Genomic DNA, 26,863 nt, shown 5'->3' with positions numbered 1-26,863 from the left:
TTGTGCTTTCAAAACCCTTGAATTGAATGGGAATCTTACGGACTGTGGTTTTAATGGCAACTGTGTTTTGTATACCCCCCCCCCCCCCCCCTCCACACACACTTTAATGTGATGGTGATTGTTAAAGTTAATGTAAGTAACCAAATACATAGGTCATTTTCCTGCTGGTAATTGGCCAGACCCTTACACATCCATAGCACAGACACTCTGGAATGGAAAGGAGAATGGTGGGGAAAACAGCCAGGAGCCAATCAGAGAAACCACAGGCCCCCATCAGGAACCAATAAGAGGACATTTCCATGACATAAAATCTCAGAATGGATTGATACTTTTGATCATTAAATAGAATACAAAACAAATGTGAGGAATATTAAACAAACGGTGAATACTACTCACCAGTACTCACCATTTGTTTTATATTCTATTTGACGATCTGTCATTATTTTCTACTCACTGAGTAGTCTACATACGTACTTAAAAGAAAATGCATGAGGTTTCGGAAAGACACTAAACACAGTAGAAATGAAAGAGGAAGTTCAGGATTTTGCAACAGCTGCTACAAACTTGAGCTAACTTTAGTTACCATTAGCTAACAATCAATTTGAAGTGAATGAGGTGTGTGCATGTTATTTTTAATGGCCAAATCACCTTTAAGTAGCATCAAACCAAATTTCAAATCAAAAAGTTTATTGGTCACGTACATAGATTTGCAGATGTCATCGCAGGTGCAGCAAAATGTTTATGTTTCTAGCTCCAACAGCGCAGTAATATCTAGAAGCAGGGGCGCAACTGGGGACAGGGGGGACATGACCCCCACGCATTCTGAATATGCATTTTTGTCTCCCCCAGTTTTATCATTGCACTGTGATATAAAAAGTGGCAACAGTGTACTTTAGGACCATGCAGACGCCTCAGAGCTGTCGGGTAGGCTGTTTGACGGTTTCAACCAGCTGGATTTAGGACTACACGGACACCACAGAGAGTGCAAACAGAGGCAACTGTTGTCTGTGTGTTTTATGCTTTTTCTCCGAGTTGTAAAAGGAAGCAGAGCAGAAACTGTCTGCTCTTTATTTGACTGATGTAGCTGGCAAAGTAACTGCTGTTTGACTTAACAGAAAAAAGTATTTATTTCCAGTGCTAAGCCAGTAGTGTAACTGACATGTAATGGTAGCCAACGTTTCATTCTCTCTCGACTGAAGTGACTAAACTCTCTAACTAACATTAGCTAGCTAGTAGCTACCACAGCCAGTTCATCTCTAGCTGTCTGTCAGGTAGCAGTATCTAACAGCTGTTGTGTGGAAATGTTTTGCAGCCTTTGTTTTGTCCCATTACAACAGAAGTAAATTAACTTGGCTAGTTTTCGCCAGTTGATGTAGCTACCATTAGAGCTAGCTAGCTAGCTCACAATCTTTAGCTATTATTTTTTACCTCAATCACACTAGACCTGAATCAAATGATGAAAGCAGCGGCCAAACATTGAAGACCGATATTCTGACATTTTTTGACAACGCAATGTGAGTTTTTATTAGAGTCAGTATAGCGATGTAAGGCTAATGTTGGTAATTCCCTACTTTTCACACTGACACGGTTTATAAACAGCTCTACAGGCTTCACTGTCATGGTGCACAGTCAGTACACAACACTATGCCCATCATACGAGGATCTTAAGAGAATCAGATGGTGACAGGTGTCCCAGCAGGGTCAAACAGCCAGGGAAGACCAGTATACAGTGCTCAGGTGAATTTTGCAGTATATGAACAAAGTTCCATCTTGAGTTGATGGTAGGCTACAGTCTGGGATGTGGGAATAATGGTCATTTAAATTATTGAACCATTGATTATATTATTGGATAATATAATGTATAAATAAACCCCAAGGTAATTCTTTGTCATGCCTCATCTGAGCAGGACCAGATGGTGACAGGGGTCTCACCAGGGTCAGGAAACCAGGGAAGACCAGTCTGTGACAGCGCTGAGGTAAACTTTTGCAGATGCAACAGTTTATTCTCTCTGTGCAGCAAACACTGGACAAGCCAGAAGCTTCAAAGATTGAAACTATTTTAAGGCAGTCTGACAAACCTATAAAATTGATTTCCAAACTGTATCAAGGTTTGATAGAGGCTTTTCCTGATGACACAAAACATGTCAAAACAAAAATGTGAGTTCGACCTGGGAGACACTATTGACAAGGATTAATGAATACAGACGTGTTTGAATGCCAAGTCGTGTTCTTAAATCTCAGACATAAATACCATCCACAGTTTAATACCATCCACAGAACATACTATACTGAACAAAAATATAAATGCAACATGTAAAGTGTTAGTCCCATGTTTCATGACCTGAAATAAAATATCCCAGAAAAGTTCCATACGCACAAAACGCTTATTTCTCTCAAGTTTTGTGTACAAAAAGTTTATTTAACAGCTTGATCATTACACAGGTTCACCTTGGACTGGGGCCAATAAAAGGCCACTCTAAAATGTGCCATTTGTCACAACACAATGCCACAGATGTCTCACATTTTGAGGGAGTGTGCAATTGGCATGGTGACTGCAGGAATGGCCACCAGAGCCTATGGCAGAGAATTTAAATGTTTTTCTTCTCTACCATAAGCCGCCTCCAACTTCGTTTTAGAGAATTTGGCAGTACATCCAACCGGCCTCATAACCGCAGACCACGCCAGCCCAGGACATCCATATCTAGCTCTTTCACCTGCGGGATCGTATAAGACCAGCCACCCGGACAGCTGATGAAACTGAGGAGTATTTCTGTTTGTACAGTATGTATGTATGTATGTATTCAGAAAGAATTCAGACCTCTTGTCTTTTCCACAGTTTGTTACATTACAGCCTTACTCTAAAATTGATTATATCGTCTTCCCCCCTCATCAATCTACACACAATACCCCATAATGACAAAGCAAAAACTGTTTATACAGTTGAAGTTGGAAGTTTACATACACTTAGGTTGGAGTCATTAAAACACATTTTTCAACCACTCCACAAATTTCTTGTTAATGGCTGCAGGGGCAGTATTGAGTAGCTTGGATGAAAGGTGCACAGAGGTGCCCAGTGTAAACGGCCTGCTCCTCAGTCATAGTTGCTAATATATGCATATTATTATTAGTATTGGATAGAAAACACTCTAAGTTTCTAAAACGGTTTGAATTATGTCTGTGAGTATAACAGAACTCATGTGGCAGGAAAAAACCTGAGAAGTTCCACTTCCTGTTTGGATTTTTTTCTGAGGCTGCTAGATTTTCAACCAAGCTCCCATTGAAATTACAGCGAGAAATGGATGAGTTTTCACTTCCTACGGCTTCCACTAGATGTCAACAGTCAATAGAACTTCGTCTGATGACTCTAATGTGAAGGGGGGCCGAAGGAGACAGGAATGAGTAATCACTGCCATGAGGTGCACACGCATTGAACTGGTGCATTCACGTGAGAGGCAGCTACGTTCCATCGCTCAACTGAAGTCAATGTAATTCTCCGGTTGGAACGTTATTCAAGATGTATGTTAACAACATTCTAAAGATTGATTCAATACATCGTTTGACATGTTTCTACTGACTGTTACGGAACTTTTGGACATTTCGTCACGTTATAGTGGACGCGCTTTGTGACTTTGGAATTGTTTACCAAACGCGCTAACCAAAGTATCTATTTAGACATAAATAACGGACATTATCGAACAAATCAAGTATTTATTGTGGACCTGGGATTCCTGGGACTGCATTCTGATGTTCATCAAAGGTAAGGAAACATTTATCATGTATTTTCTGGTTTCTGTTGACTCCAACATGGCGGCTAATTTTACTATTGTTCTGAGCTCCGTCTCAGATTATTGCATGGTTTGCTTTTTCCGCAAAGTCTTTTTGAAATCTGACACAGCGGTTGCATTAAAGAGAGGCATATCTATAATTCCATGTGTATAACTTGTATTATCATCTACATTTATGATGAGTATTTCTGTTGAAACGATGTGGCTATGCACTATCACTGGATGTTTTTGGAACTAGTGAATGTAACGCGCCAATGTAAACTCAGATTTTTTAAATATAAATATGAACTTTATCAAACAAAACATGCATGTATTGTGTAACATGAAGTCCTATGAGTATCATCTGATGAAGATCATCAAAGGTTAGTGATTCATTTTAGCTATATTTCTGCTTTTTGTGACTGCTATCTTTCGCTGGAAAAATGGCTGTGCTTATTGTGGTTTGGTGTGACCTAACATAATCGTTTGTAGTGCTTTCGCTGAAAAGCATATTTGAAATCGGACACTTTGGTGGGATTAACAACAAGATTACCTTTAAAATGGTATAAAACATGTATGTCTGAGGAACTTTAATTATGAGATTTCTGTTTTTTGAATTTGGCGCCCTGCATTTTCCCTGGCTGTTGTCATATCATCCCGTTAGCGGGATTGCAGCCATAATAAGTTTTAACAAACTATAGTTTTGGCAAGTCGGTTAGGACAAGTCGGTTAGGACACTACCTTCTGCATGACACAAGTAATTTTTCCAACAATTGTTTACAGACAGATTATTTCACTTATAATTCACTATATCACAATTCCAGTGGGTCAGAAGTTTACATACACTAAGATGACTGTGCCTTTAAACAGCTTGGAAAATTCCAGAAAATGATGTCATGGCTTTAGAAGCTTCTGATTGACTAAAATGATGTCAATTAGCCTATTGGAGGTGTACCTGTGGATGTACTTCAAGGCCTACCTTGAAACTCAGTGCCTCTTTGCTTGACATCATGGGAAAATCAAAAGAAATCATCCAAGACCCCAGAAACAAAATTGTAGACCTCCACAAGTCTGGTTCATCCTTGGGAGCAATTTTCAAATGCCTGAAGGTACTACGTTCATCTGTACAAACAATAGTACGCAAGTATAAACACCATGGGACCACGCAGCCGTCATACCGCTCAGGAAGGAGACGCGTTCTGTCTCCTAGAGATGAATGTACTTTTGGTGCGAAAAGTGCAAATCAATCCCAGAACAACAGCAAAGGACCTTGTGAAGATGCTGGAGGAAACAGGTACAAAAGTATCTATATCCACAGTAAAACGAGTCCTAAATTGACCTAACCTAAAAGGCAGCTCAGCAAGGAAGAAGCCACTGCTCCAAAACCGCCATAAAAATGCCAGACTACGGTTTGCAACTGCACATGGGGACAAAGATTGTACTTTTTTGAAGAAATGTCCTCTGGTCTGATGAAACAAAAATGTAACTGTTTGGCCATAATGACCATCGTTATGTTTGTAGGAAAAAGGGGGACGCTTGCAAGTCGAACAACACCATCCCAACCGTGAAGCACGGGGGTGGCACGGTTGTGGGGGTGCTTTGCTGAAGGAGGGAAGGGTGCACTTCACAAAATAGATGGCATCATGAGACAGGAAAATGATGTGGATATATTGAAGCAACATCTCAAGACATCAGTCAAGAAGTTAAAGCTTGGTCGCAAATGGGTCTTCCAAATGGACAATGACCCCAAGCATACTTCCAAAGTTGTGGCAAAATGGCTTAAGGAAAACAAAGTCACGGTATTGGAGTGGCCATCACAAAGCCCTGACCTCAATCCTAGAGATAATTTGTGGGCAGAACTGAAAAAGCATGTGCGAGCAAGGAGGCCTACAAACCTGACTCAGTTACACCAGCTCTGTCAGGAGGAATGGGACAAAATTCACCCAACTTATTGTGGGAAGCTTGTGGAAGGCTACCCGAACGTTTGACACAAGTTAAACAATTTAAAGGCAATGCTATCAAATGCTAATTGAGTATATGTAAACATTTGACCCACTGGGATTTGATGAAAGAAATAAAAGCTGAAATAAATCATCTCTCTACTATTATTCTGACATTTCACATTCTTAAAATAAAGTGGTGATCCTAACTGACCTAAGACAGGGAATTGTTACTAGGATTAAATGTCAAGAATTGTGAAAAACTGAGTTTAAATGTATTTGGCTAAGGTGTATGTAAATTTCCGACTTCAACTGTTTCTTTTTGAAAATGTTTTACAAATAAAAAACTCCTGCGTCTTTGTCCTGTTGGAAGGTGAACCTTCGCACCAGTCTGAGGTCCTGAGCTCTCTGGATAAGGTTTAAATCAAATCTCTCTGTACATTGCTCCGTTCATCTTTGCCTCTATCCTGACTAGTCTACCAGTCCCTGCCGCTGAAAAACATCACCGCAGCATGATGTTACCACCACCATTCTTCACCGTTGGGATTGTGCCAGGTTTCCTCCAGACTTGACGCTTGGCATTTCGGCCAAAGAGTTCAATGGTTTCATCAGGTTTCATCAGACCAGAGAATCTTGTTTCTCATGGTCTGAGAGTCTTAAGGTGCCTTTTGGCAAACTCCAAGCGGGCTGTCATTTGCCTTTTACTGAGAAGTGGCTTCCATCTGGCCAATCTACCATAAAGGTCTGATTGGTGGAGTGCTACAAAGATGGTTGTCCTTCTGGAAGTTTCTCCCATCTCCACAGACAAACTCTAGAGTCACCTTCTGGTTCTTGGTCACATCCCTGACCAATGCCCTTCTCCCGTGATTGCTCATTTTGGCCGGGCGGCCAGCTCTAGGAGAGTCTTGGTGGTTCCAAACTTCTTCCATTTAAGAATGATGGAGGCCACAGTGTTCTTGGGGACCTTCAATGCCACAGAAATGTTTTGGTACCCTTCCCCAGATCTGTGCCTCAACACATTCCTCGGAGCTCTACGGACAAATCCTTCGACATCATGTCATGGTTTTTGCTCTGACATGCAGTCAACTGTGGGACCTTATATAGACATATGTGTGCCTTTCCAAATCATGTAATTACCACAGGTGAACTCCAATCAAGTTGTAGAAACATCAAGGATGATCAATGGAAACATGATGCACTTGAGCTCAATTTCAAGGCCCATAGCAAAGGGTCTGAATACTTATGTAAATAAGGTATTTTTTTTTTCTATTTTTTTTTTCAATTTTTTTTACATTTTACAAGATGTACTTTTTACTTTGTCATTATGGGGTATTGTGTGTAGATTGAGGATTTTATATATTTAATCTATTTTAGAATAAGGCTGTAATGTAACAAAATGTGGAAAAAGTAAAGGGGTCTGAATACTTTCCGAAGAGGCTGTATATATACACACTACAGGTTTGGGGTCAATTAGAAAAGTCCTTGTTTTTGAAAGAAAATCTAATTTTTGGTCCACTAAAATAACATCCAATTGATCAGAAGAATAGTGTAGACACTGTCATGTTTTAAATGACTATTGTAGCTGGAAAAGGCTGATTTTGAATGGGATATCTACATAGGCGTACAGAGGCTCATTATCAGCAGCCATCACTCCTGTGTTCCAATGGCACGTTAACTTAGCTAATCCAAATGTATCATTTTAAAAGGCTAATTGATCAACCCTTTTGCAATTATGTTAGCACAGCTGAAAAGTGTTGTTCTGATTAAAGAAGCGATAAAACTTATTTAGACTAGTTGAGTATCTGGAGCATCAGCATTTGTGGGTTCGATTACAGGATCAAAATGGCCAGAAACAAAGACCTTTCTTCTGAAACTCGTCAGTCTATCGTGTTCTGAGAAATAAAGGCAATTCTATGCGAGAAATTGCAAGAAACTGAAGATCTTGTACAACGCTGTGTACTATCCCTTCACAGAACTGGCTTTAACCAGAATAGAAAGTGGAGTGGGAGGCCCCGGTGCACAACTGAGCAAGTACATTGGAGTGTCTAGTTTGAGAAACAGATGCCTCACAAGTCCTCAACTTGTCTCTTCACTGTTGATGTTGAGATTGGTGTTTTGTAGGTGTACATACTTACTCATTCCAGGGTTTTTCTTTATTTGTACTATTTTCTACATTGTAGAATAATAGTGAAGACATCACTATCTAACTAATAATATATGGAATCATGTAGTCACAAAAAAGTGTTAAACAAATAAAATTATTTTAGACTCTTCAAAGTAGCCACCCTTTGCTTGATGACAGCTTTGCACACTCTTGGCATTCTCTCAACCAGCTTCATGAGGTAGTCACCTGGAATGCATTTCAATTAACAGATGTGCCTTGTTAAAAGTTAATTTGTGGAATTTCTTTCATTCTTAATGCGTTTGAGCCAATCAGTTCTGTTGTGACAAGGTAGGGGTGGTATACAGAAGATAGCCCTATTTGGTAAAAGACCAAGTCCATATTATGGCAAGAACAGCTCAAATAAGCAAAGAGAACGACAGTCCATCATTACTTTAAGACAAGAACGTCAGTCAATCCAGAATCTCTCAAGAACTTTGGAAGTTTCCTCAAGTGCAGTCGCAAAAACCATCAAGCACATGATGAAACTGACTCTCATGAGGACGGCCACAGGAAAAGAAAACCCAGATCCTCTGCTGCAGAGGATAAGTTATTAGAGTTACCAGCCTCAGAAATTGCAGCCCAAATAAATCCATCACAGAGTTCAAGAAACAGACACATCTCAACATCAACTGTTGAGGAGACTGCGTGAATCAGACTTCATGGTCGAATTGCTGCAAAAACCACTACTAAAGGAACAACATGAAGAGACTTGCTTGGGCCAAGAAACACGAGCAATAGACATTAGACCAGCGGAAATCTGTCCTTGGTCCAATGATGAGTCCAATTTGCGATTTTTAGTTACAATCGCTGTGTCGGTGAACGGATGATCTCCGTATGTGTGGTTCCAACCATGAAGCATGGAGGAGGAGGTGTGGGGTGCTTTGATTTATTTAGAATTCAAGGCACACTTAACTTCTTAGCGCTAGGGGTCCAATATTTTTTCTTCTTAAAAATAACGTTCCCAAGGTAAACGGACATTTTCTCAGGCCCAGATCGTAGAATATGCATATAATTTACAGATTAGGATAGAAAACACTCCAAGTTTCCGAAACTGTCAAAATATTGTCTGTGAGTATAATAAACTGATTTTGCAGGCGACACTTAGGAAATCTAACCCGGAAGTGCTTATTATTTTTTTAAATCTGTGTTTCATTGCCAGCCTATCCTCCATTTAAAGGGGTATCAACATATTCTTTTCCAATGGCTTCCTCAGGCTGTGACCAGGCTTTAGACATAGTTTCAGGCTTTTATTTTGAAAAATTAGCGAGATTTTTCAAAACTAGTCAGGTGTCCTTTGATTAGTTATGCCCGCGAGAGGGGTAGCTCGACATTTTCTTTCTCTCTTTTATTGAATAGGTTACGGTCCGGTTGAAATATTATCGATTATGTTGTTAAAAACCTGAGGATTGATTATAAAACATTTGACATGTTTCTACGAACATTACGGATACTTTTTGGAATTTCCGTCGAACGGAACGAGGCTGTGGTTTTCTGAACATAACGCGCAACCCAAATGGCGTTTTTTTGTTATAAAACGAGTATTTATCGAACAAAAATAACATTTATTGTGTAACTGGGAGTCTCGTGAGTGCAAACATCCGAAGATTATCAAAGGTAAGCGATTAATTTTATTGCTTTTCTGACTTTCGTGACCATGCTAATTTGGGGCTAGCTGTTCTAGCATTGATTGATACACTCACAAAAGCTTGGATTGCTTTCGTTGTAAAGCATATTTTCAGAATCTGACATGATAGGTGGATTATCAACAAGCTAAGCTGTGTTTTGGTATATTTCACTTGTGATTGCATGATTATAATATTTTTTTGTAATATTTTTGAATCTGATACTTTTGGGAATTTTCTTCTGCCTTTCAGAACCGGAAGAGGCTGTGGTTTTCTGAACATAACGCCAACCAAATGCCGTTTTTTTGTTATAAAACTAATATTTATCGAACAAAAATAACATTTATTGTGTAACTGGGAGTCTCGTGGTGCAAACATCCGAAGATTATCAAAGGTAAGCGATTAATTTTATTGCTTTTCTGACTTTCGTGACCATGCTAATTTGGGGCTAGCTGTTCTAGCATTGATTTATACACACCACAAAAGCTTGGATTGCTTTCGTTGTAAAGCATATTTTCAAAATCTGACACGATAGGTGGATTAACAACAAGCTAAGCTGTGTTTTGGTATATTTGGGGCTAGATGTTCTAGATACATAATTTGGTATCTTACATGTGTGATTTAATGAAAGTTTGATTTTATATAATTTTTTAAAATTTGTCGCTCTACATTTTCCCTGGCTATTGGCCAAGTGGGACGGTAGCGCCCCACATATCCTAGAGAAGTTAAAAGCCCAGCTCTGTGGAGTGTACGGCTTAAAGTGGTCCTATGGACAGATACTCCGTTCTTCTGTAGTTGTCCGGTATCCGATGACTTGTCGTGTAGTCTTGAACAGAACTACAAAGTTGATTTTCCTTCCATTCACTCCTGAAGCTGCCTCTTTGAAGAAAGGCTAGCCAGCCGTGTCGATGGTTCCCAGTGGAGTGATGAGAGTAGCGTAATACAATGGTTTGAGAAGAGTAGTAGAATGGTCCCACTTAAATTCGCTTTTCTACACACTTTACTTAGGACAGCTAATCAGCCGTACCAGTGATTGTACAGGAGGTGAGTTTATCATCTCTACTTCATGTTGAGATTCAGAGTTCAAACCACTTTAAACGTAAAGCTGCAGCTCTACGTCTCTCTGGTCTGATATGTTAATTTCGTTATCCATCATGTATGCAATTTGTTCGAGAGGGGTGGTTAGATCAGGCTGACACGCTCTCTGACCTCACTCGGGGGAGTGACTTGTGTGAGAGAAATTACAAGATTATGTTATAATACTGTTATTGCATCAAATGGTTGTTTTATGCAACAGAATAGAGGGTTCTTATAACTCTATTGTGGCTTAATGCTGACAGAAGATTTACGATGCTTTGAATGATAAACCTAAAAAGACCACATTCCATAGCATGAGTTGGTGTTTCTGTTCTATAGGTTACCAGGGGGAGATGACTCCAGGGCCAGACCCTGGTCTCTACACAATGAGAACAGTTTTTACAGCAGATACCTTTACTGTGAATTATAAGTGTCTTTCATACAAATCTTAACCTTGTGACCCATTCCATACATCTGTTGTTTATCTGGAAGACTGAGGGGGTGTATCTTGGCTATAAAATACCTTTGTACCTTTGTCTCAGGGCTCTCAACTAATCACCTAAGAGTGATTCGTCGAACCAGCCATCATTATCGCAGCGCACTCAATCAATTCACTTTATATGTGTGTGTTGTATTGACCTGCTCCCTTATTAATAAGTGAAAATATTTAGTTTAAGTATGACTCTGATTTGTGTGATACGTTTGTCTTACTATCCTCATTTGATAGTAAATCAATTAACCACCACACTTGTCACTTGTACAAAGTCATGTAAAACTATTATCTCTTAAAGTTTCTCAAATCACATCCCTCTCTTAACAAAAAATGTATCATTTTTTTTTTTTTCTTCTTAAATTTTATCCCCTTTTCTCCCCAATTTTCGTGGTATCCAATCGCTAGTAATTACTATCTTGTCTCATCGCTACAACTGCCTAGGGCTCGGGAGAGACGAAGGTCGAAAGCCATGTGTCCTCCGAAGCACAACCCAACCAAGCCGCACTGCTTCTTAACACAGCGCGCCTCCAACCCGGAGCCAGCCCGACCAATGTGTCGGAGGAAACACCGTGCACCCGCCCCCCTCGGTTAGCGCGCACTGCGCCCGGCCCGCCACAGGAGTCGCTGGAGCGCGATGAGACAAGGATATCCCTACCGGCCAAACCCTCCCTAACCCGGACGACGCTATGAGCAATTGTGCGTCGCCCCACGGACCTCCCGGTCGCGGCCGGCTGCGACAGAGCCTGGGCGCGAACCCAGAGACTCTGGTGGCGCAGCTACCTCTAGACCACTGCGCCACCCGGGAGGCCCTAAATGTATCATTTTTTAAATATTTCATAGGATGGACACTTCACACATGCAGTGGGTATGCTTTCCAAGTTACAGTATTTCCTTTATAACATTTTTAATGACATCACAAAATAACAAACACAATTACATTAGTGTTCTATAGATCGCCTCTAACCATTCCTGATGCCCTATGTTAGAAATATTGTTCCAGTTTTCGCTGTTGAACGCGTTGGAGTTTCGGCGGGAAAAAGTCTGACATTCCTCTGGTGAACATTGGAGAGTGAGAGCTGAATGTTCTGTCCTTGATTTACAACAGGGCATGAGTTGTTAATCCCCACCAGTTCCCTCCTCCCCCCTCTTTGCCTCTTTGGGTGAGAGGGGGTCTGGTTGAAATTATTCATTGCAAACCTGGATCTTCACAGGACAGTCATGACCTAACCTTTCACCATTACAATAACAGGGGAGGTTAGCATTTTTGGGGGGTTATGATATTTGTGACCCGTTTCAGGAATATAGGCGTATGTTGCAAGTCATGACTTCACAGGAGAGTCGTTTGAATGTAAAACAATTTTTTTTGTATCAAAATGCGTATTTCAGCAGAAATGCCTCCTCGAACATGTGAACTTTCATGTGCCTTAATAACAAACGTGTATGCCATCTGTAAATATGAAAAAAGTTTTTAAATTACGAGCCTAGTTGGTTTAGCAAAAGAAAAAGTTAGGAACCTTCCATCTAGCCATGATTGGGCTGGACATGCCGAGAGATGAGTTTCAGAATGGTCTGCGTTGTAGCATCCTTTCTACTGCAGCCTTTTTTCGAAAGATATAACGTTAGCCATGGAGAACTGCAAATATTTTGCTACTGCTCTCAATAACATTGCTGCCCTGAATTTATCAGGCGCTATTGACAAAGGTCAGTGGGAAAAAGTTGTGATGGACTACTTTCTGGAGGACTATCGTGTCATGAATCAGACGATGAAGAAATCTCTGATTTAGGTAAAACATTTTCACTGAAGAAGACATTGTTCTGATGACAGTGCTGGGGAAGAAACGGCGATCAACAGTGTTGTTGTCACCGAAGAAGTTGACAGAGTTTTGAAATCAGTGGAATGTCTGTGCAAACTAAACGGAAACGACAGAGGACATCTTATTTAATGAAAGGGGTTGCAGTCTGCCATGAAGCTTTCATCCATTTTACCTGTGAGGGTAAAAAACACACACGCTGTTTAGAACTCTTTTTTTAATATATTGACTTTCAATATAAAACGAATCCCAGTTTACATGTTAACTATGGGTTGAGAGACACAACTTTGAACAGGTAGTAGGTAGGTAGTATACGTATATGAGTATATGAGGTAGTATACAGGTAAGAGTCTAGCTACAGTTTCAGTTATTATACGTTTATTATACGTTTCTAATTTTGTCAGAAAGTTGTTAGCTAGCTGAAGTTCGATGGCTGGCTTGCAAGTTAACATTGAACCTATTCAGTTAACTTTAGCTAGCTATGACAATCGGTTTGTATTGCTAGTACTCTATGGATTGGGATTATAGTTTATTGTTTAGCTAGCTAACTTTACATGTCTAAACAAAAAGACCTCAAGTTAAAACTTGCTGTTAGCTAGCTAACATTAGTTGAGGTTAGATGGCTGGCTTGCTAGCTAACATTAACTTACGTGTATGACCTGAGTTTAACGTTAGTGATGTTTTCTCAGAATGGAATTTGGCATTGCTAGTTATACCCTGTTAGCTAGCTAACTATCTAACATTGAACCTATTTGGTTAACTTTAGCTAGCTATGACAAGCTTGCTGTTAGCTAGCTAGCTGACGTTAGATGGCTGGCTGGCTTGCTAGCTAACATTACGTGTATGAACTGTGTGTAGTGATGTTATCTCCGAATGCCATTTCGCATTTGTACCTGGATTTTGTCTTTCAGCATCAGTAGAACACGCCTGACTCTCCTCCACCAGTCATACAAGGAGAATGGTCTAATGCCTTCCATCAAAATGATTGCTGGCCCAAGCAAGCACAGGTTACACCTGAAGCATGAGGACTTGTAGCGAGTGGTGAACTTCATCGGAAACTACGCAGAGGATAATGCAATAGTATTACCAGGACGCCACCCAGGACACAAACACTTTGGTGAAAAGCTGGTGCCATCCCATGTGACAAAAGCAGCAGTGTGGCATCTCTACAAGGAATCGATGGCAACACTTGGTATGTAAAGCATAAACATGTTTTCATTATTTAATTGATCTCCAACATGAATGGCACTACTTTTATTAATCTCACATTATTTCTGTGTTTTCCAGAGCTACTTGTAGTCGGGCTGTCTTCCTTCAGGAATCTGTGGAGAAAATTGCTGCCCCGCATCTCAAGCACTAAGCCCAGGACAGACCTGTGCTGGCAGTGCCAGAGGAACAACTATCAGGTCTTCAGATCTGCCAATCTACCAGAAGCTGTTAAATCAGCCAAGCTGAAGAAGCAAGAGCAGCATCTCCTGCTTGTTCCGAGTGGGCAGTCTGTCTACCAGAAGATGGTTGTTGACTGCAAGACCACCAATCAAGACCTGCAGTTGTCTCTGGGGGGCCCTACTTGATTTTGCTCAACAAGTAAGCAACATTTCCTCCTTTATACGGATTAAAGACATAGATAGATAGATATACACAATTTAAAAAATAATAATAAATATATATATATGGGAGGCAGGTAAATACCTTTCACTGAGCTGTGTAGTCAGACTGATGGATGAGACAATGCATTGTAATATATCTTAATGTTATTTTGTAGTTTGCAGGTGCACTATCCTTCTGATCCTATGCAGCCAGGTCCCATCTACTTTTTAACTCCTCGCAACTGTGGCTTGTTTGGTGTCTGCTGTGAAGGAATACCATAACAAGTCAACTACTTGATTGATGAAGGCATGTCATCCAGCAAAGGCAGCAGCGCAGTTATCCTGTGAAGGAAGCGCTGTGACATGGGTCAACATCCCACTGCTGGTTGGACTGAAGGATGGTACGGTGCTGGTGGAAAGCTATGGCTGGCATCAACACCTGACTCTGGCCACTGCCACAGATCAAGCAGTACCAGCACTTCAGGTGAATATCATTTTAATTGCATTGTATGAGGTTATTCTTATCTAAACTTGGGAGGTGAATTGATGTTGTGTAATGTAATGTCTTCACATTTTTTGTTGTTATTTCCTGTTTTACAGCTTCGATGCCCTGGAGCCTGGTGTTGTTGTAGCCAAGCAAGGAGCGTTCGGACTCAGTCGGGACCAGGATTCAGTTGCTGCGCAACGCTGACAATCTTCCTCCCAAAGATGGCCTGCCTGTACAGGCACCACCTGGACTGGACACAGCTAAACAAACGTATCTTTTGAGAAGATCAGGGAGAGGCTATGGACGAAGAGACGTTTTGGGACGAAGAGGCTATGGACATCACATGACCTGCACCAAAGTCAAGAGCAGGACAGAAACAGGCTCGCCGAATATAGATTCCCTTGTTCATGCGTGGTTTGGAAGGACCAGCTGCAGTGCCTTTTTTATCCTGCTGCTCAGCCACTTTACCCAAGATTGTATGTCTATAGCTAACTCGTCTATCACTGATATTATTATTGTACATACTGTATATTATTTTATTTATATTGGTGTAACAGTATAACTTTATGGCCGTCCCCTCGCCCCGACACGGGCGCGAACCAGGGACCCTCTGCACACATCACCAACAGTCACCCACGAAGCGTCGTTACCCATCGCTCCACAAAAGCCGCGGCCCTTGCAGAGCAAGGGGCAACACTACTTCTAGGTTTCAGAGCAAGTGACGTAACTGATTGAAACGCTAGTAGCGCGTACCCGCTAACTAGCTAGCCATTTCACATCCGTTACATTGGCACTATCTATTTCTGATATTGCTACTATGCAAGTAACCATTTGGCTGTACTGTTTATACCTTCTGTAGAGACCCATCCACTTAGCAAGATGTGGCCAGTGGTGTAAAGTACTTAAGTATTTTTGAGGGGTATCTGTACTAATTTACTATTTATATTTTTGGCAACTTTTACTTCACTACATTCCGAAATAAAATAATGTACTTTTAACTCCATACATTTTCCCTGACACCCAAAAGTACTCGTTACATTGTGACAGGAAAATTGTCCAATTAACACATTAATCAAGAGAACATCCCTGGTCATCCCTACTGCATCTTATCTGGCAGACTCACTAAACACAATTGCTTAGTTTGTAAATTAATGTCTGAGTGTTGGAGTGTGCCCCTGGCTAGCCGTAAAAAAAATAAATAGTAAATACATTTGTGCCATCTGGTTTGCTTAATATAAGGATTTTGAAATTATTTATACTTTTACATTTGATACTTAAGTACATTTTAGCAATACCATTTACTTTTGATACTTAAGTATTTTTTAAAACCAAATACTTTTAGACTTTACCTCAAGTAGTATTTTACTGGGTGACTTTTACGGGAGTCATTTTCTATTAAGGTATCTTTACATTTACTCAAGTATGACAATGTAGTGTCTATGACAATGTGTGTCTGAGTGTCATCTAATATTTATCAAACATTTTCATCTGGACACATTATTACGTGGAACTTTTCCTCATTGTAGGCTACTACTTTTAGTCTTAATCTTTACTACACTACTCATTGTTTAGCACATGACCTCACATGTGAATCCTTAAAGAGATGGGTGGGGCTGGCTTAAGAGGGTGTGAACAATGCTGAGTAGGTGTAGACAAAGGAGAGCTCTCCAGTAGGTACCAAAAATTTAAAGGCCCTTTTCTCAAAAGTGAGTTAACAAGTTTATCTATTTTCAAAGCAGAATTACTTTCCCATTGTTCCTCAAAAATGCAGTGTATGATATACCATTCTGTAGCTCTGAGTCTACTTTTATCCAATGTAAAAAACACAATTTCTAATTTTGCTACATAAGACCGATTTGAGCCGGTTGGTCACATTTGTGCATCCATAGCTTTCTCAGTCATCATTATTCACGATTATCCATAATCATGGTAGCATCCACATTCATGTGGAAGTGTTTAGAAACATATTTTCTTAATTACAATAAAAGTGTCCCCAAAAGGGACATATGTAGATTGTGTATAAATGCAGGAAACGAGCTATGTCCCCCCCACCTCTAAAACCAAAGTTGTGCCAGTCTAGAAACAATATTGGGGAAAAAAGTATATAAAAAATTAATCAACTTCTGTTGATTGTTCACTAGTGTAGTGAGTGTTTAGAGACAAACCAAACCTTACCTTACTTTCAGGGTGAGTAACCATCTAACATCAAATTGTAACATAATTAACTATTCCATTAAGTATAAATACAATCTGTGAATATATATACATTCTGTGAATATACAAACTCAGCAAAAAAAGAAATGTCCTTTTTCAGGACTCTGCTTTTCAAAGATAATTTGTAAAAATCCAAATAACTTCACAGATCTTCATTGTAAATGATGAGTCAGATTCGCATTTATCGTCGAAGGAATGAGCGTTACACCGAGGCCTGTACTGGGGCGGTGTGTCACAGTATCATCGGACTGAGCTAGTTATTGCAGGCAATCTCAACGCTGTGCGTTACAGGGAAGACATCCTCCTCTCTCATGTGGTACCCTTCCTGCAGGCTCATCCAGACATGACCATCCAGCATGACAATGCCACCAGCCATACTGCTCGTTCTGTGCATGATTTCCTGCAAGACAGGAATGTCAGTGTTCTGCCATGGCCAGCGAAGAGCCCGGATCTCAATCCCATTGAGCACGTCTGGGACCTGTTGGATCGGAGGGTGAGGGCTAGGGCCATTCCCCCCAGAAATGTCTGGAAACTTGCAGGTGCTTTGGTAGAAGAGTGGGGTAACATCTCACAGCAAGAACTGGCAAATCTGCTGCAGTCCATGATGACGAGATGTACTGCTGTACTAATGCAGCTGGTGGCCACACCAGATACTGCCTGTTACTTTTGATTTTGACCCCCCCTTTGTTCAGGGACACATTATTCAATTTCTGTTGGTCACATGTCTGTGGAACTTGTTCCATTTATGTCTCAGTTGTTGAATCTTGTTATCGTCATACAAATACTTAAACATGTTAAGTTTGCTGAAAATAAACACAGTTGACAGTGAGAGGATGTTTCTTTTTTTGCTGAGTTTAAGTACATACATACATATTACCAGTCTAAAGTATGGACACCTCATTCCAGGGTTTTTCTTTATTTTTACTATTTTCTACACTATGAAATAACACATATGGAATCATGTAGTAACCCCAAAAAGTGTAATTTTATATTTGAGATTCTTCAAAGTAGCCACCCTTTGCCTTGACAGCTTTGCACACTTGGCATTCTCTCAAACAGCTTCATGAGGTAGTCACCTGGAATGCATTTCAATTATCCATATCTGCAGCACTCCACCAATCAGGCCTTTATGAGAGTGGCCAGATGAAAGCTACTCCTCAGTAAAAGTCACATGAAAACCTGCTCCAGAGCAATCAGAACCTCAGACTGGGGTAAAGTTTCACCTTCTAACAGAACATTGACCCTAAGCACACAGCCAAGACATCACAGGAGTGGCTTCAGGACAAGTCTTTGAATGTCCTTGAGTGGCCCAGCCAGAGCATCTCTGGAAACCTGAAAATAGCTGTGCAGCGACAATCCCCATCCAACCTGAAAGAGCTTGACAGGATCTGTGTGCAGGTGTGCCAAGCTTGTAGCGTCATACTGTACCCAAGAAGACTGGAGGCTGTAATCGCTGCCAAAGGTGCTTCAACAAAGTACTGAGTAAAGGGTCTAAATACTCATGCTAATGTATTTTTTTTGTGTGGCTATAATGTCTAAAAACCTGTTTTTGCTTTGTCATTATGGGGTATTGTGTGTAGATTGATGAGGATGTTTTCAGTCCATTTTAGAATAAGGCTGTAATAGAACAAAATGTGGAAAAAGACAAGGGGTGTGAATATATTCCCAATGCACTGTAAAACAGCTAAACCACATACTAGGAGGCTCAGTGGATCTCACAGCCCATAAAGATATCACTATCTAATAGCTTCAGTGTAGCTTATCTGTTAGAGGTGATTCTGATCTAAGCAGTCATTGGTTTCCTCAAGCCTTTAGAATTCAGGGCTGCTGTTCTAGCCCCCTCATAGCTCAGAGTGGTGGTGAGGCGTCTGTGGAGGCTTGGTGGTGGGTGACCCTTGGGGGTTGTGTGCTCCAGCTCGGGCTTGTCTTTCACCACCACCACTGCTCTTCTCTCCCTCTGCTCTCTCAATCCGGCTTGTTTTAGTCTTAGCGCTCCTCTGGGAGGCATAGCCCGGTACTTCCTGGTCCATGACGGACAGGAAGTCGTAGAAGGGCATGGAGGGCATCCATTTCTCATCCACGATTACACCTGGGTGGGGGAGAGAGAGAGGAACAGAAGCAGAACCTGTTTAGAAAGCACCATACTCAAATAGTAGAATAACAGAAAAACCTGAAGAAACAGAAACAAGAAAAACAAGACAAATCCGTAAAACGATAACCCATGAAAAGATGTGCTAGGGGTTATTTTTTGACAGAGCATACAGTAACCTTATAAGAGAACAAACTTACTCAGTCTGCCTATAACCAGCCTATCACATTCCACCTATACCGTAGCCCATATATCCTATATAAAAAGGACTGAATACAAAACAGATCATTTGGTTCCATTTCTACCTACCTACAGTTGAAGTTGGAAGTTTACATACACTTAGGTTGGAGTCATTAAAACAAATTTTTCAACCACTCCACAAATTTCTTGTTAACAAACTATAGTTTTGGCAAGTCGGTTAGGACATGTACTGTGTGCATGACAAGTCATTTTTCCAACAATAGTTTACAGATTATTTCACTATCACAATTCCAGTGGGTCAGAAGTTTACATACACTAAGTTGATTGTGTCATTAAACAGCTTGGAAAATTCCAGAAAATGATGTCATGGCTTTAGAAGCTTATGATAAGCTAATTGACATAATGACATAATTTGAGTCAATTGGAGGTGTACCTGTGGATGTATTTCAAGGCCTACCTTCAAACTCAGTGCCTCTTTGCTTGACATGGGAAAATCTAAATAAATCAGCCAAGACCTCATAAAAATGGGTAGACCTCCACAAATCTGGTTCATCATTGGGAGCAATTTCCAAACGCCTGAAGGTACCACGTTCATCTGTACAAACAATAGTATAAACACCATGGGACCACGCAGTCATCATACCGCTCAGGAAGGAGACACGTTCAGTCTCCTAGAGATGAACGTACTTTGGTGCGAAAAGTGCCAATCAATCTCAGAACAACTGCAAAGGACCTTGTGAAAATGCTGGAGGAAACAGGTACAAAAGTATCTATATCAACAGTTCAGAAAAACGAGTCCTAAATCGACATAACCTGAAAGGTTGCTCAGCAAGGAAGAAGCCACTGCTTCTAGGCCAAGTCTAGATTATGGCAAGAGCAGCTCAAATAAACAAAGAGAAACGACAGTCCATCATTACTTTAAGACTTGACGGTAAGTCAATCCAGAACATTAAGAACTTTCAACGTTTCTTCAAGTGCAGTCACAAAAACCATCAAGCACTATGATGAAACTGGCTCTCATGAGGACCATCACAGGAAATGAAGACCCAGATCCTCTGCTGCAGAGGATACGTTCATTAGAGTTACCAGCTTCAGAAATTGCAGCCCAAAGTCGCTCTGGATAAGAGCGTCTGCTAAATGACTTAAATGTAAATGTAAAATAAATGCGTCACAGAGTTCAAGTAACAGACACATCAACATCAGCTGTTCAGAGGCGACTGCGTGAATCAGGCCTTCGTGGTCAAATTGCTGCAAAGAAAGGACACCACTCCTAAAGGAAACCAACAATAAGAAGAGACTTGCTTGGCCAAGACACACGAGCAATGGACATTAGACTGGTGGAAATCTGAGATTTTTTTTATTTTTGGTTCCAACCGCTGTGTCTTTGAGACACATAATAGGTGAATGGATGATCTCTGCATGTGTGGTTCCAAATGTGAAGCATGGAGGAGGTGGTGTGATGGCGTGGGGATGCTTTGCTGGTGACACGGTCTGTGATTTATTTAGAATTCGAGGCACACTTAACCAGCATGGCTACCACAGCATTCTGCATCGATACACCATCCCATCTGGTTTGCGCTCAATGGGACTATCATTTATTTTTCAGGACAATGACAGGACAATGACCAAACACACCTCCAGGCTGTGGAAGGGCTTTTTGACCAAGGAGAAGCGTGAGGGAGTGCTGCATCAGATGACCTGGCCTCCACAATCACCCTACCTCAACCCAATTGAGATGGTTTGGGATAAGTTGGTCCGCAGAGTGAAGGAAAATCAGCCAACAAGTGCTCAGCATATGTGGGAACTCCTTCAAGACTGTTGGGAAAACATTCCTCATGAAGCTGGTTGAGAGAATGTCAAGAGTGTGCAAAGCTGTCAAAGGCAAAGGGTGGCTACTTTGAAGAATCTAAAATATATTTGGATTTGTTTAATAAGGAGCATGTCGACGCTGCACTTGATGAATTTATGAAATTGCTTCTTCAAATATTGATAAAACATGCACCTGTTAAGAAACTGCATGTTAGAACTGTTAAGGCTCCATGGATTGATGAGGAATTGAAAAACTGTATGGTTGAAAGAGATGGGGCAAAAGGAGTGGCTAATAAGTCTGGCTGTACATCTGACTGGCTTACTTACTGCAAATTGATAAATTATGTGACTAAACTCAACAAGAAGAAACTGTATAATGAAGCCAAGATCAACGATATAAAGAATTATGGAAAAAAACTTGAGTAGTTTAAATGGAATTATGGGCAGAAAGACAAATTCAACTCCATCTTTCATTGAATCAGATTGCTTATTCATCACAAAACCATTTGATGTTGCCAATTAATTTAATGATTACTTCATTGGCAAAGTGGGCAAACTTAGGCAGGAAATGCCAACAATGAACAGTGAGCCATCGTATTCATGCATAAAAAAAACTAATAATGAAAGAAAAGCATTACAAGTTTGAATTTTGTAAAGTTAGTGAGAGAGGTGGAAAAATGATCGTTATCGATCAACAATGACAAACCTGCTCGCATTGACAACTTAGTCATCTACCATCCTCAGTAGCTTTCCATCTATTGCCAGTCCTTTATGTCATATCTTTAATCTGAACCTAGAGGAAAGTCTTTGTCCTCAGGCCTGGAGGGAAGCCAAAGTAATTCCGCTACCCAAGGGTGGTAAAGCGACCTTTACTGGTTCTAACAGCAGACCTATAAGCCTGCTGCGAGCTCATAGCAAACTGTTGGAAAGAAATTGTGTTTGACAAATTAACAGACTTTCAGCATGCTTATAGAGAAGGGCACCCAACATGTACTGTACAGATGACTGATGATTGGTTGAAAGAAATTGATAAGAAGATTTGTGGGAGCTGTACTGTTAGATTTCAGTGCAGCCTTTGATGTAATTTACCATAACCTGTTGTTGAAAAAAAACTTATGGCGTTTCAACCTCTGAATCCATGATATGGCAGCGCTATCTAATAGAACTCAAAGGGTTTTCTTTAATGGAAGCTTCTCTAATGTCAAACCTGTAAAGTGTGGTGTACCGCAGGGCAGCTCTCTAGGCCCTCTACTCTTTTCTATTTTTACCAATGACCTGCCACTGGCATTAAACAAAAAATGTGTGTCCTTGTATGCTGATGAGTCAACCATATACGCATCAGCAACCACAGCTAATGAAGTCACTGAAACCTTTAACAAAGGAGTTGCAGTCCATTTTGGAATGGGTGGCCAGTAATAAACTAGTCCTGAACATCTCAAACTAAGAGCATTGTATTTGGTACAAATCATTCTAAGTTCTAGACCTCAGTTGAATCTGGTAATGAATGGTGTGGCTGTTGAACGAGTTGAGGAGACTACAATCTAAGGTAACGCCAAGTAATTTAACTTCTTATGGCTGGTGGCAGTATTGAGTAGCTTGGATGAATAAGGTGCCCAGAGTAAACTGCCTGCTACTCAGTCCCAAAAGCTAAGATATGCATATTATTAGTAGATTTGGATAGAAAACACTCTGAAGTTTCTAAAACTGTTTGAATGATGTCTGAGTATAACAGAACTCATATGGCAGGCAAAAACCCGAGAAAAAATCCAACCAGGAAGTGGGAAATCTGAGGTTTGTAGGTTTGCTTATCCAATATACAGTGTCTTTGGGGTCATATTGCACTTCCTAAGGCTTCCACTAGATTTCAAGTCTTTAGAACCTTGTTTGATGCTTCTACTGGGAAGAATGAGGGAAGGAGAGCTCTTTGAGTCAGGTGTCTGGCATGAGCTGACCACACTTGCTCCCGTGAGAGCGACCTGCGTTCCATCGCATTTCTGAAGACAAAGATTGATTCCTTCCATCGTTTGACATGTCTCTACGAACTGTAATGGCATTTTTTAAAACTTTTTGTCTGACCTGCGCGTTATCAATTTCGATTTTGGAACTAAACGCGCAAACAAAAAGGAGGTTTTTGGACAAATTATGGACATTATCGAACAAAACAAACATTTATTGTGGAACTGGGATTCCTGGGAGTGCATTCTGATGAAGATCAAAGGTAAGTGAATATTTATAATACTATTTCTGACTTCTGTTGATTCCACAACATGGCGGATATCTGTATGGCTTGTTTGGGCTCTGAGCGCTGTACTCAGATTATTGCATGGTGTGCTTTTTCCGTAAAGTTTTTTAAAATCTGACACAGCGGTTGCATTAAGGAGAAGTTTATCTATAGTTCCATGTATAATACTTGTATCTTTTATCAATGTTTATTATGAGTATTTCTGTAAATTGATGTGGCTCTCTGCAAAATCACCGGATGTTTTGGAGGCGAAACATTACTGAACATAACGCGCCAATGTAAACTAAGATTTTTGGATATAAATATGAACTTTATCGAACAAAACATACATGTATTGTGTAACATGAAGTCCTATGAGTGTCATCTGATGAAGATCATCAAAGGTTTGTGATTAATTTTATCTCTATTTCTGCTTTTTGTGACTCCTCTCTTTGGCTGGAAAAATGGCTGTGTTTTTCTGTGACTAGGTACTGACCTAACATAATCGTTTGGTGTGCTTTCGTCGTAAAGCCTTTTTGAAATCGGACACTGTGGCTGGATTTACAACAAGTTTATCTTTAAAATGGTGTAAAATACTTTTATTTTTTAGGAATTTTAATTATGAGATTTCTGTTGTTTGAATTTGGCCGTTGTCAAGTCGATCCCGTTAACGGGATCTCAGCCATAAGAAGTTTTAAACTGTCATGATCAAAACATATAGATTCAATGGTTGCAGAGATGTGGAAAGTCTGTCCATAATAAAGAGATGTTCTGCTTTTTTGACACCACACTCCAAAAACCAAGTTCTGCAGGCTCTAGTTTTGTGTAATCTTGATTATTGTCCAGTCATGTAGTCGAGTGCTCCAAGGAAATACCTATTTAAGCTGCAGCTGGCCCAGAACAGAGTGGCACGTCTTGCTCTTCATTGTAATCAGAGGGCTGATATAAATACTATGCATGCCAGTCTCTCTTGGCTAAGAGTGGAGGAGAGAGTGACTGCATCACAAATTTTTATAAAGAAACATTGTGTTGAAAATCCTAAATTGTTTGCATAGTCAACTTACACACAGCTCTGACACACACTTATCCCACCAGACATGCTACCAGGGGTCTTTTCACAGTCCCCAAATCCAGAACAAATTCAAGAAAGCATACAGTATTACAGAGCCATTATTGCATGGAACTCCGTTCCATCTCATATTGCTCAAATAAACAGCAAACCTGGTTTAATTCCATGACAACATGGCAGGATCAAACACCAGATCCGTAGTGCACGGTTAAAGGGATAGTTCACTTAACATGCAAATTGCATCACAGTTTTTGCTCTGTACTGAAAGTTGTCCATCTTTAAAACCTGACTACTGACATGCACACTTGTTTAGGGTTGTATTAACAATGGACTAATGAACAAATACTAAAATCGTCTTTGAGTGACCTATACCTCATGTTAATAATAACACCACCACATTGGGTTCTAGAAAAGTGCTATATACACCCAAAGACGCTTATGTGATAGCCTGTACACTTTTGTAGCACTAAAAGTAAGGGCTACTTATAGATTATATATATAGAGATAACTCATGATCTATATATACAGTCAGGTAGAAAATTATTGGCACCCTTGATAAAGAGGAGCAAAAAAATACTGTTCAAAAATAATATAAATACTGAGCTATATTGATTGTACGGTCAAAAACATGGGAAAATTATATTTTATACTAATTCAATTGCTCAGAGAGATTTTGTTCAACAAAATGTATTTTTTTAATCTAGAAAATATATTGGCACCCGTTTTCAATCATCTATAACCCTCCCCTTGCGGATAAGGGCAGGGAAAGGGGGATACCTAGTCAGTTGTACAACTGAATGCCTTCAACTGAAATGTGTCTTCCGCATTTAACCCAACCCCTCTGAATCAGAGAGGTGCGGGGGGCTGCCTTAAATCGACAACGTCTTCGGGGCCCGGGGAACAGTGTCAGCTCAGACAACAGACCTGGGTTCAAATACTACCAGGTATCTCAATTACCTTTCATTAAAATGTCAAAACAAGTATTCAGATAACACTTATAAGAAAAAACAAACAAGTAGTTGAATATTGGAATGCATTTGAAAATACTATTTGGAAAGTATTGCCATGTATTTACAATTACTTCAAATACATACAGTATCGTTGGAAGTATTTGAAAGAGTATTTTTAAATTAATATTTGGTATGTATTTGAAAATAGTTCTGAATGTAAATGATTTCAAACGAAACCAACAACTCTTACACGTGAATGTTACTTTCTGCATATGCGTCCGTTTTCCAACACCAAACCCACCACTGGTGTGTGTGGCCAAAGAGCTCGATTTTAATGTCATCTGACCATATCAGCATATCAAAAAAATACCTCATATCTACTGTAAAATTAGGTGATGGATCTTTGATGTTATGGGACTATTTTGCCTCCACTGGTCTTGAGGCCCTTGTTAAGATCAACGGCATCATGAACGTTACCAAGTACCAGGACATTTTAGCCAAAAACCTATAAAAAAACTTTTAAAAAACTTTACTTAACTAGGCAAGTCAGTTAAGAACAAATTCTTATTAACAATGACGGCCTACCCCGGCCAAACCCGAACGACGTTGGGCCAATTGTGCGCCGCCCTACGGGACTCCCAGTCACAGCCTGGATTTGAACCAGGGACTGTAGTGACGCCTCTTGCACTGAGATGCAGTGGCGCAGCGGTCTAACAATAACCCCAAGTACATCAAATGCTTAACTGACCACAAAAATCAACATTTTGCAATGGTCACCTCAGTCCCCGGACTTGAACCACATTGACAACCTGTGGTTTGAATTGAAGAGAGCAGTTCAGAAGTGCAGACAAAGGACATCAATGACCTGGAAAGATTCTGTATGGAGGAATGGTCTAAGATCCCTCAAATATTTCAAACGTTTTAGAAAAAATGCTCAGTGTCGTTATCCTTGCAAAGGGAGGGTGTTGGAGTATTGAAAACAGGTGAGCCAATAATTTGTGCCTATCTTTGAGATTTGTTTTATTATTTGTTAAACCAAAATCTCTGAGCAATTAGTATAAAATATTCACTTTTTTGTTGTTGTTGCATAAAATATAGTTCAGTGTTATTTATTATAGTCTTTTTGCTCATCTTTATCAAGGGTGCCAATCATTTTGAACCAGACAGTAGCTTTGTCTCTCCAGACGGGAATATTGCATTATATACAACTTGTGCTTTTACAGCAGTTACTTAATATGGGGCCAATTCCATCTCCCATTTCCATGCTTACAGAGACTGACTAAGAGACTTTGTGGGCGTCTCAAGGAAATGGACAATAAAGTCATCATCTTCATTGTGTGGTGAGTGGAATGCATAAGCCGTC

The 26,863-nt window shown here is 40.2% G+C and overlaps 1 protein-coding gene and 1 long non-coding RNA gene across 2 annotated transcripts in view; one reads left to right on the top strand and one right to left on the bottom strand.

Annotated features, from left to right (window-relative positions):
• The first annotated feature begins 13,572 nt into the window (after positions 1 to 13,572).
• LOC139028193 (uncharacterized) lies at positions 13,573 to 16,265 on the top strand. The gene is made up of 4 exons (XR_011480377.1): positions 13,573 to 14,063; positions 14,159 to 14,458; positions 14,637 to 14,944; positions 15,061 to 16,265. It is a non-coding gene; the product is annotated as an uncharacterized lncRNA (long non-coding RNA).
• A 388-nt stretch (positions 16,266 to 16,653) lies between these two features.
• txndc16 (thioredoxin domain containing 16) overlaps positions 16,654 to 26,863 on the bottom strand; it is a 58,109-nt gene continuing 47,899 nt past the window's right edge. Inside the window, exon 19 of the mRNA XM_070445075.1 lies at positions 16,654 to 19,250. Within this exon, the coding sequence (XP_070301176.1) occupies positions 19,003 to 19,250 (248 nt within the window). The 3' untranslated portion in view covers positions 16,654 to 19,002. The remainder of the gene's footprint in view (positions 19,251 to 26,863) is intronic.

This window comes from Salvelinus sp. IW2-2015, linkage group LG9 (assembly GCF_002910315.2).
Source record: "Salvelinus sp. IW2-2015 linkage group LG9, ASM291031v2, whole genome shotgun sequence".
Classification (NCBI taxonomy): Eukaryota; Metazoa; Chordata; class Actinopteri; order Salmoniformes; family Salmonidae; genus Salvelinus; species Salvelinus sp. IW2-2015.
Note: the sequence above shows the minus strand (reverse complement) of the source record. Positions and strands in the feature narration are given on the sequence as shown.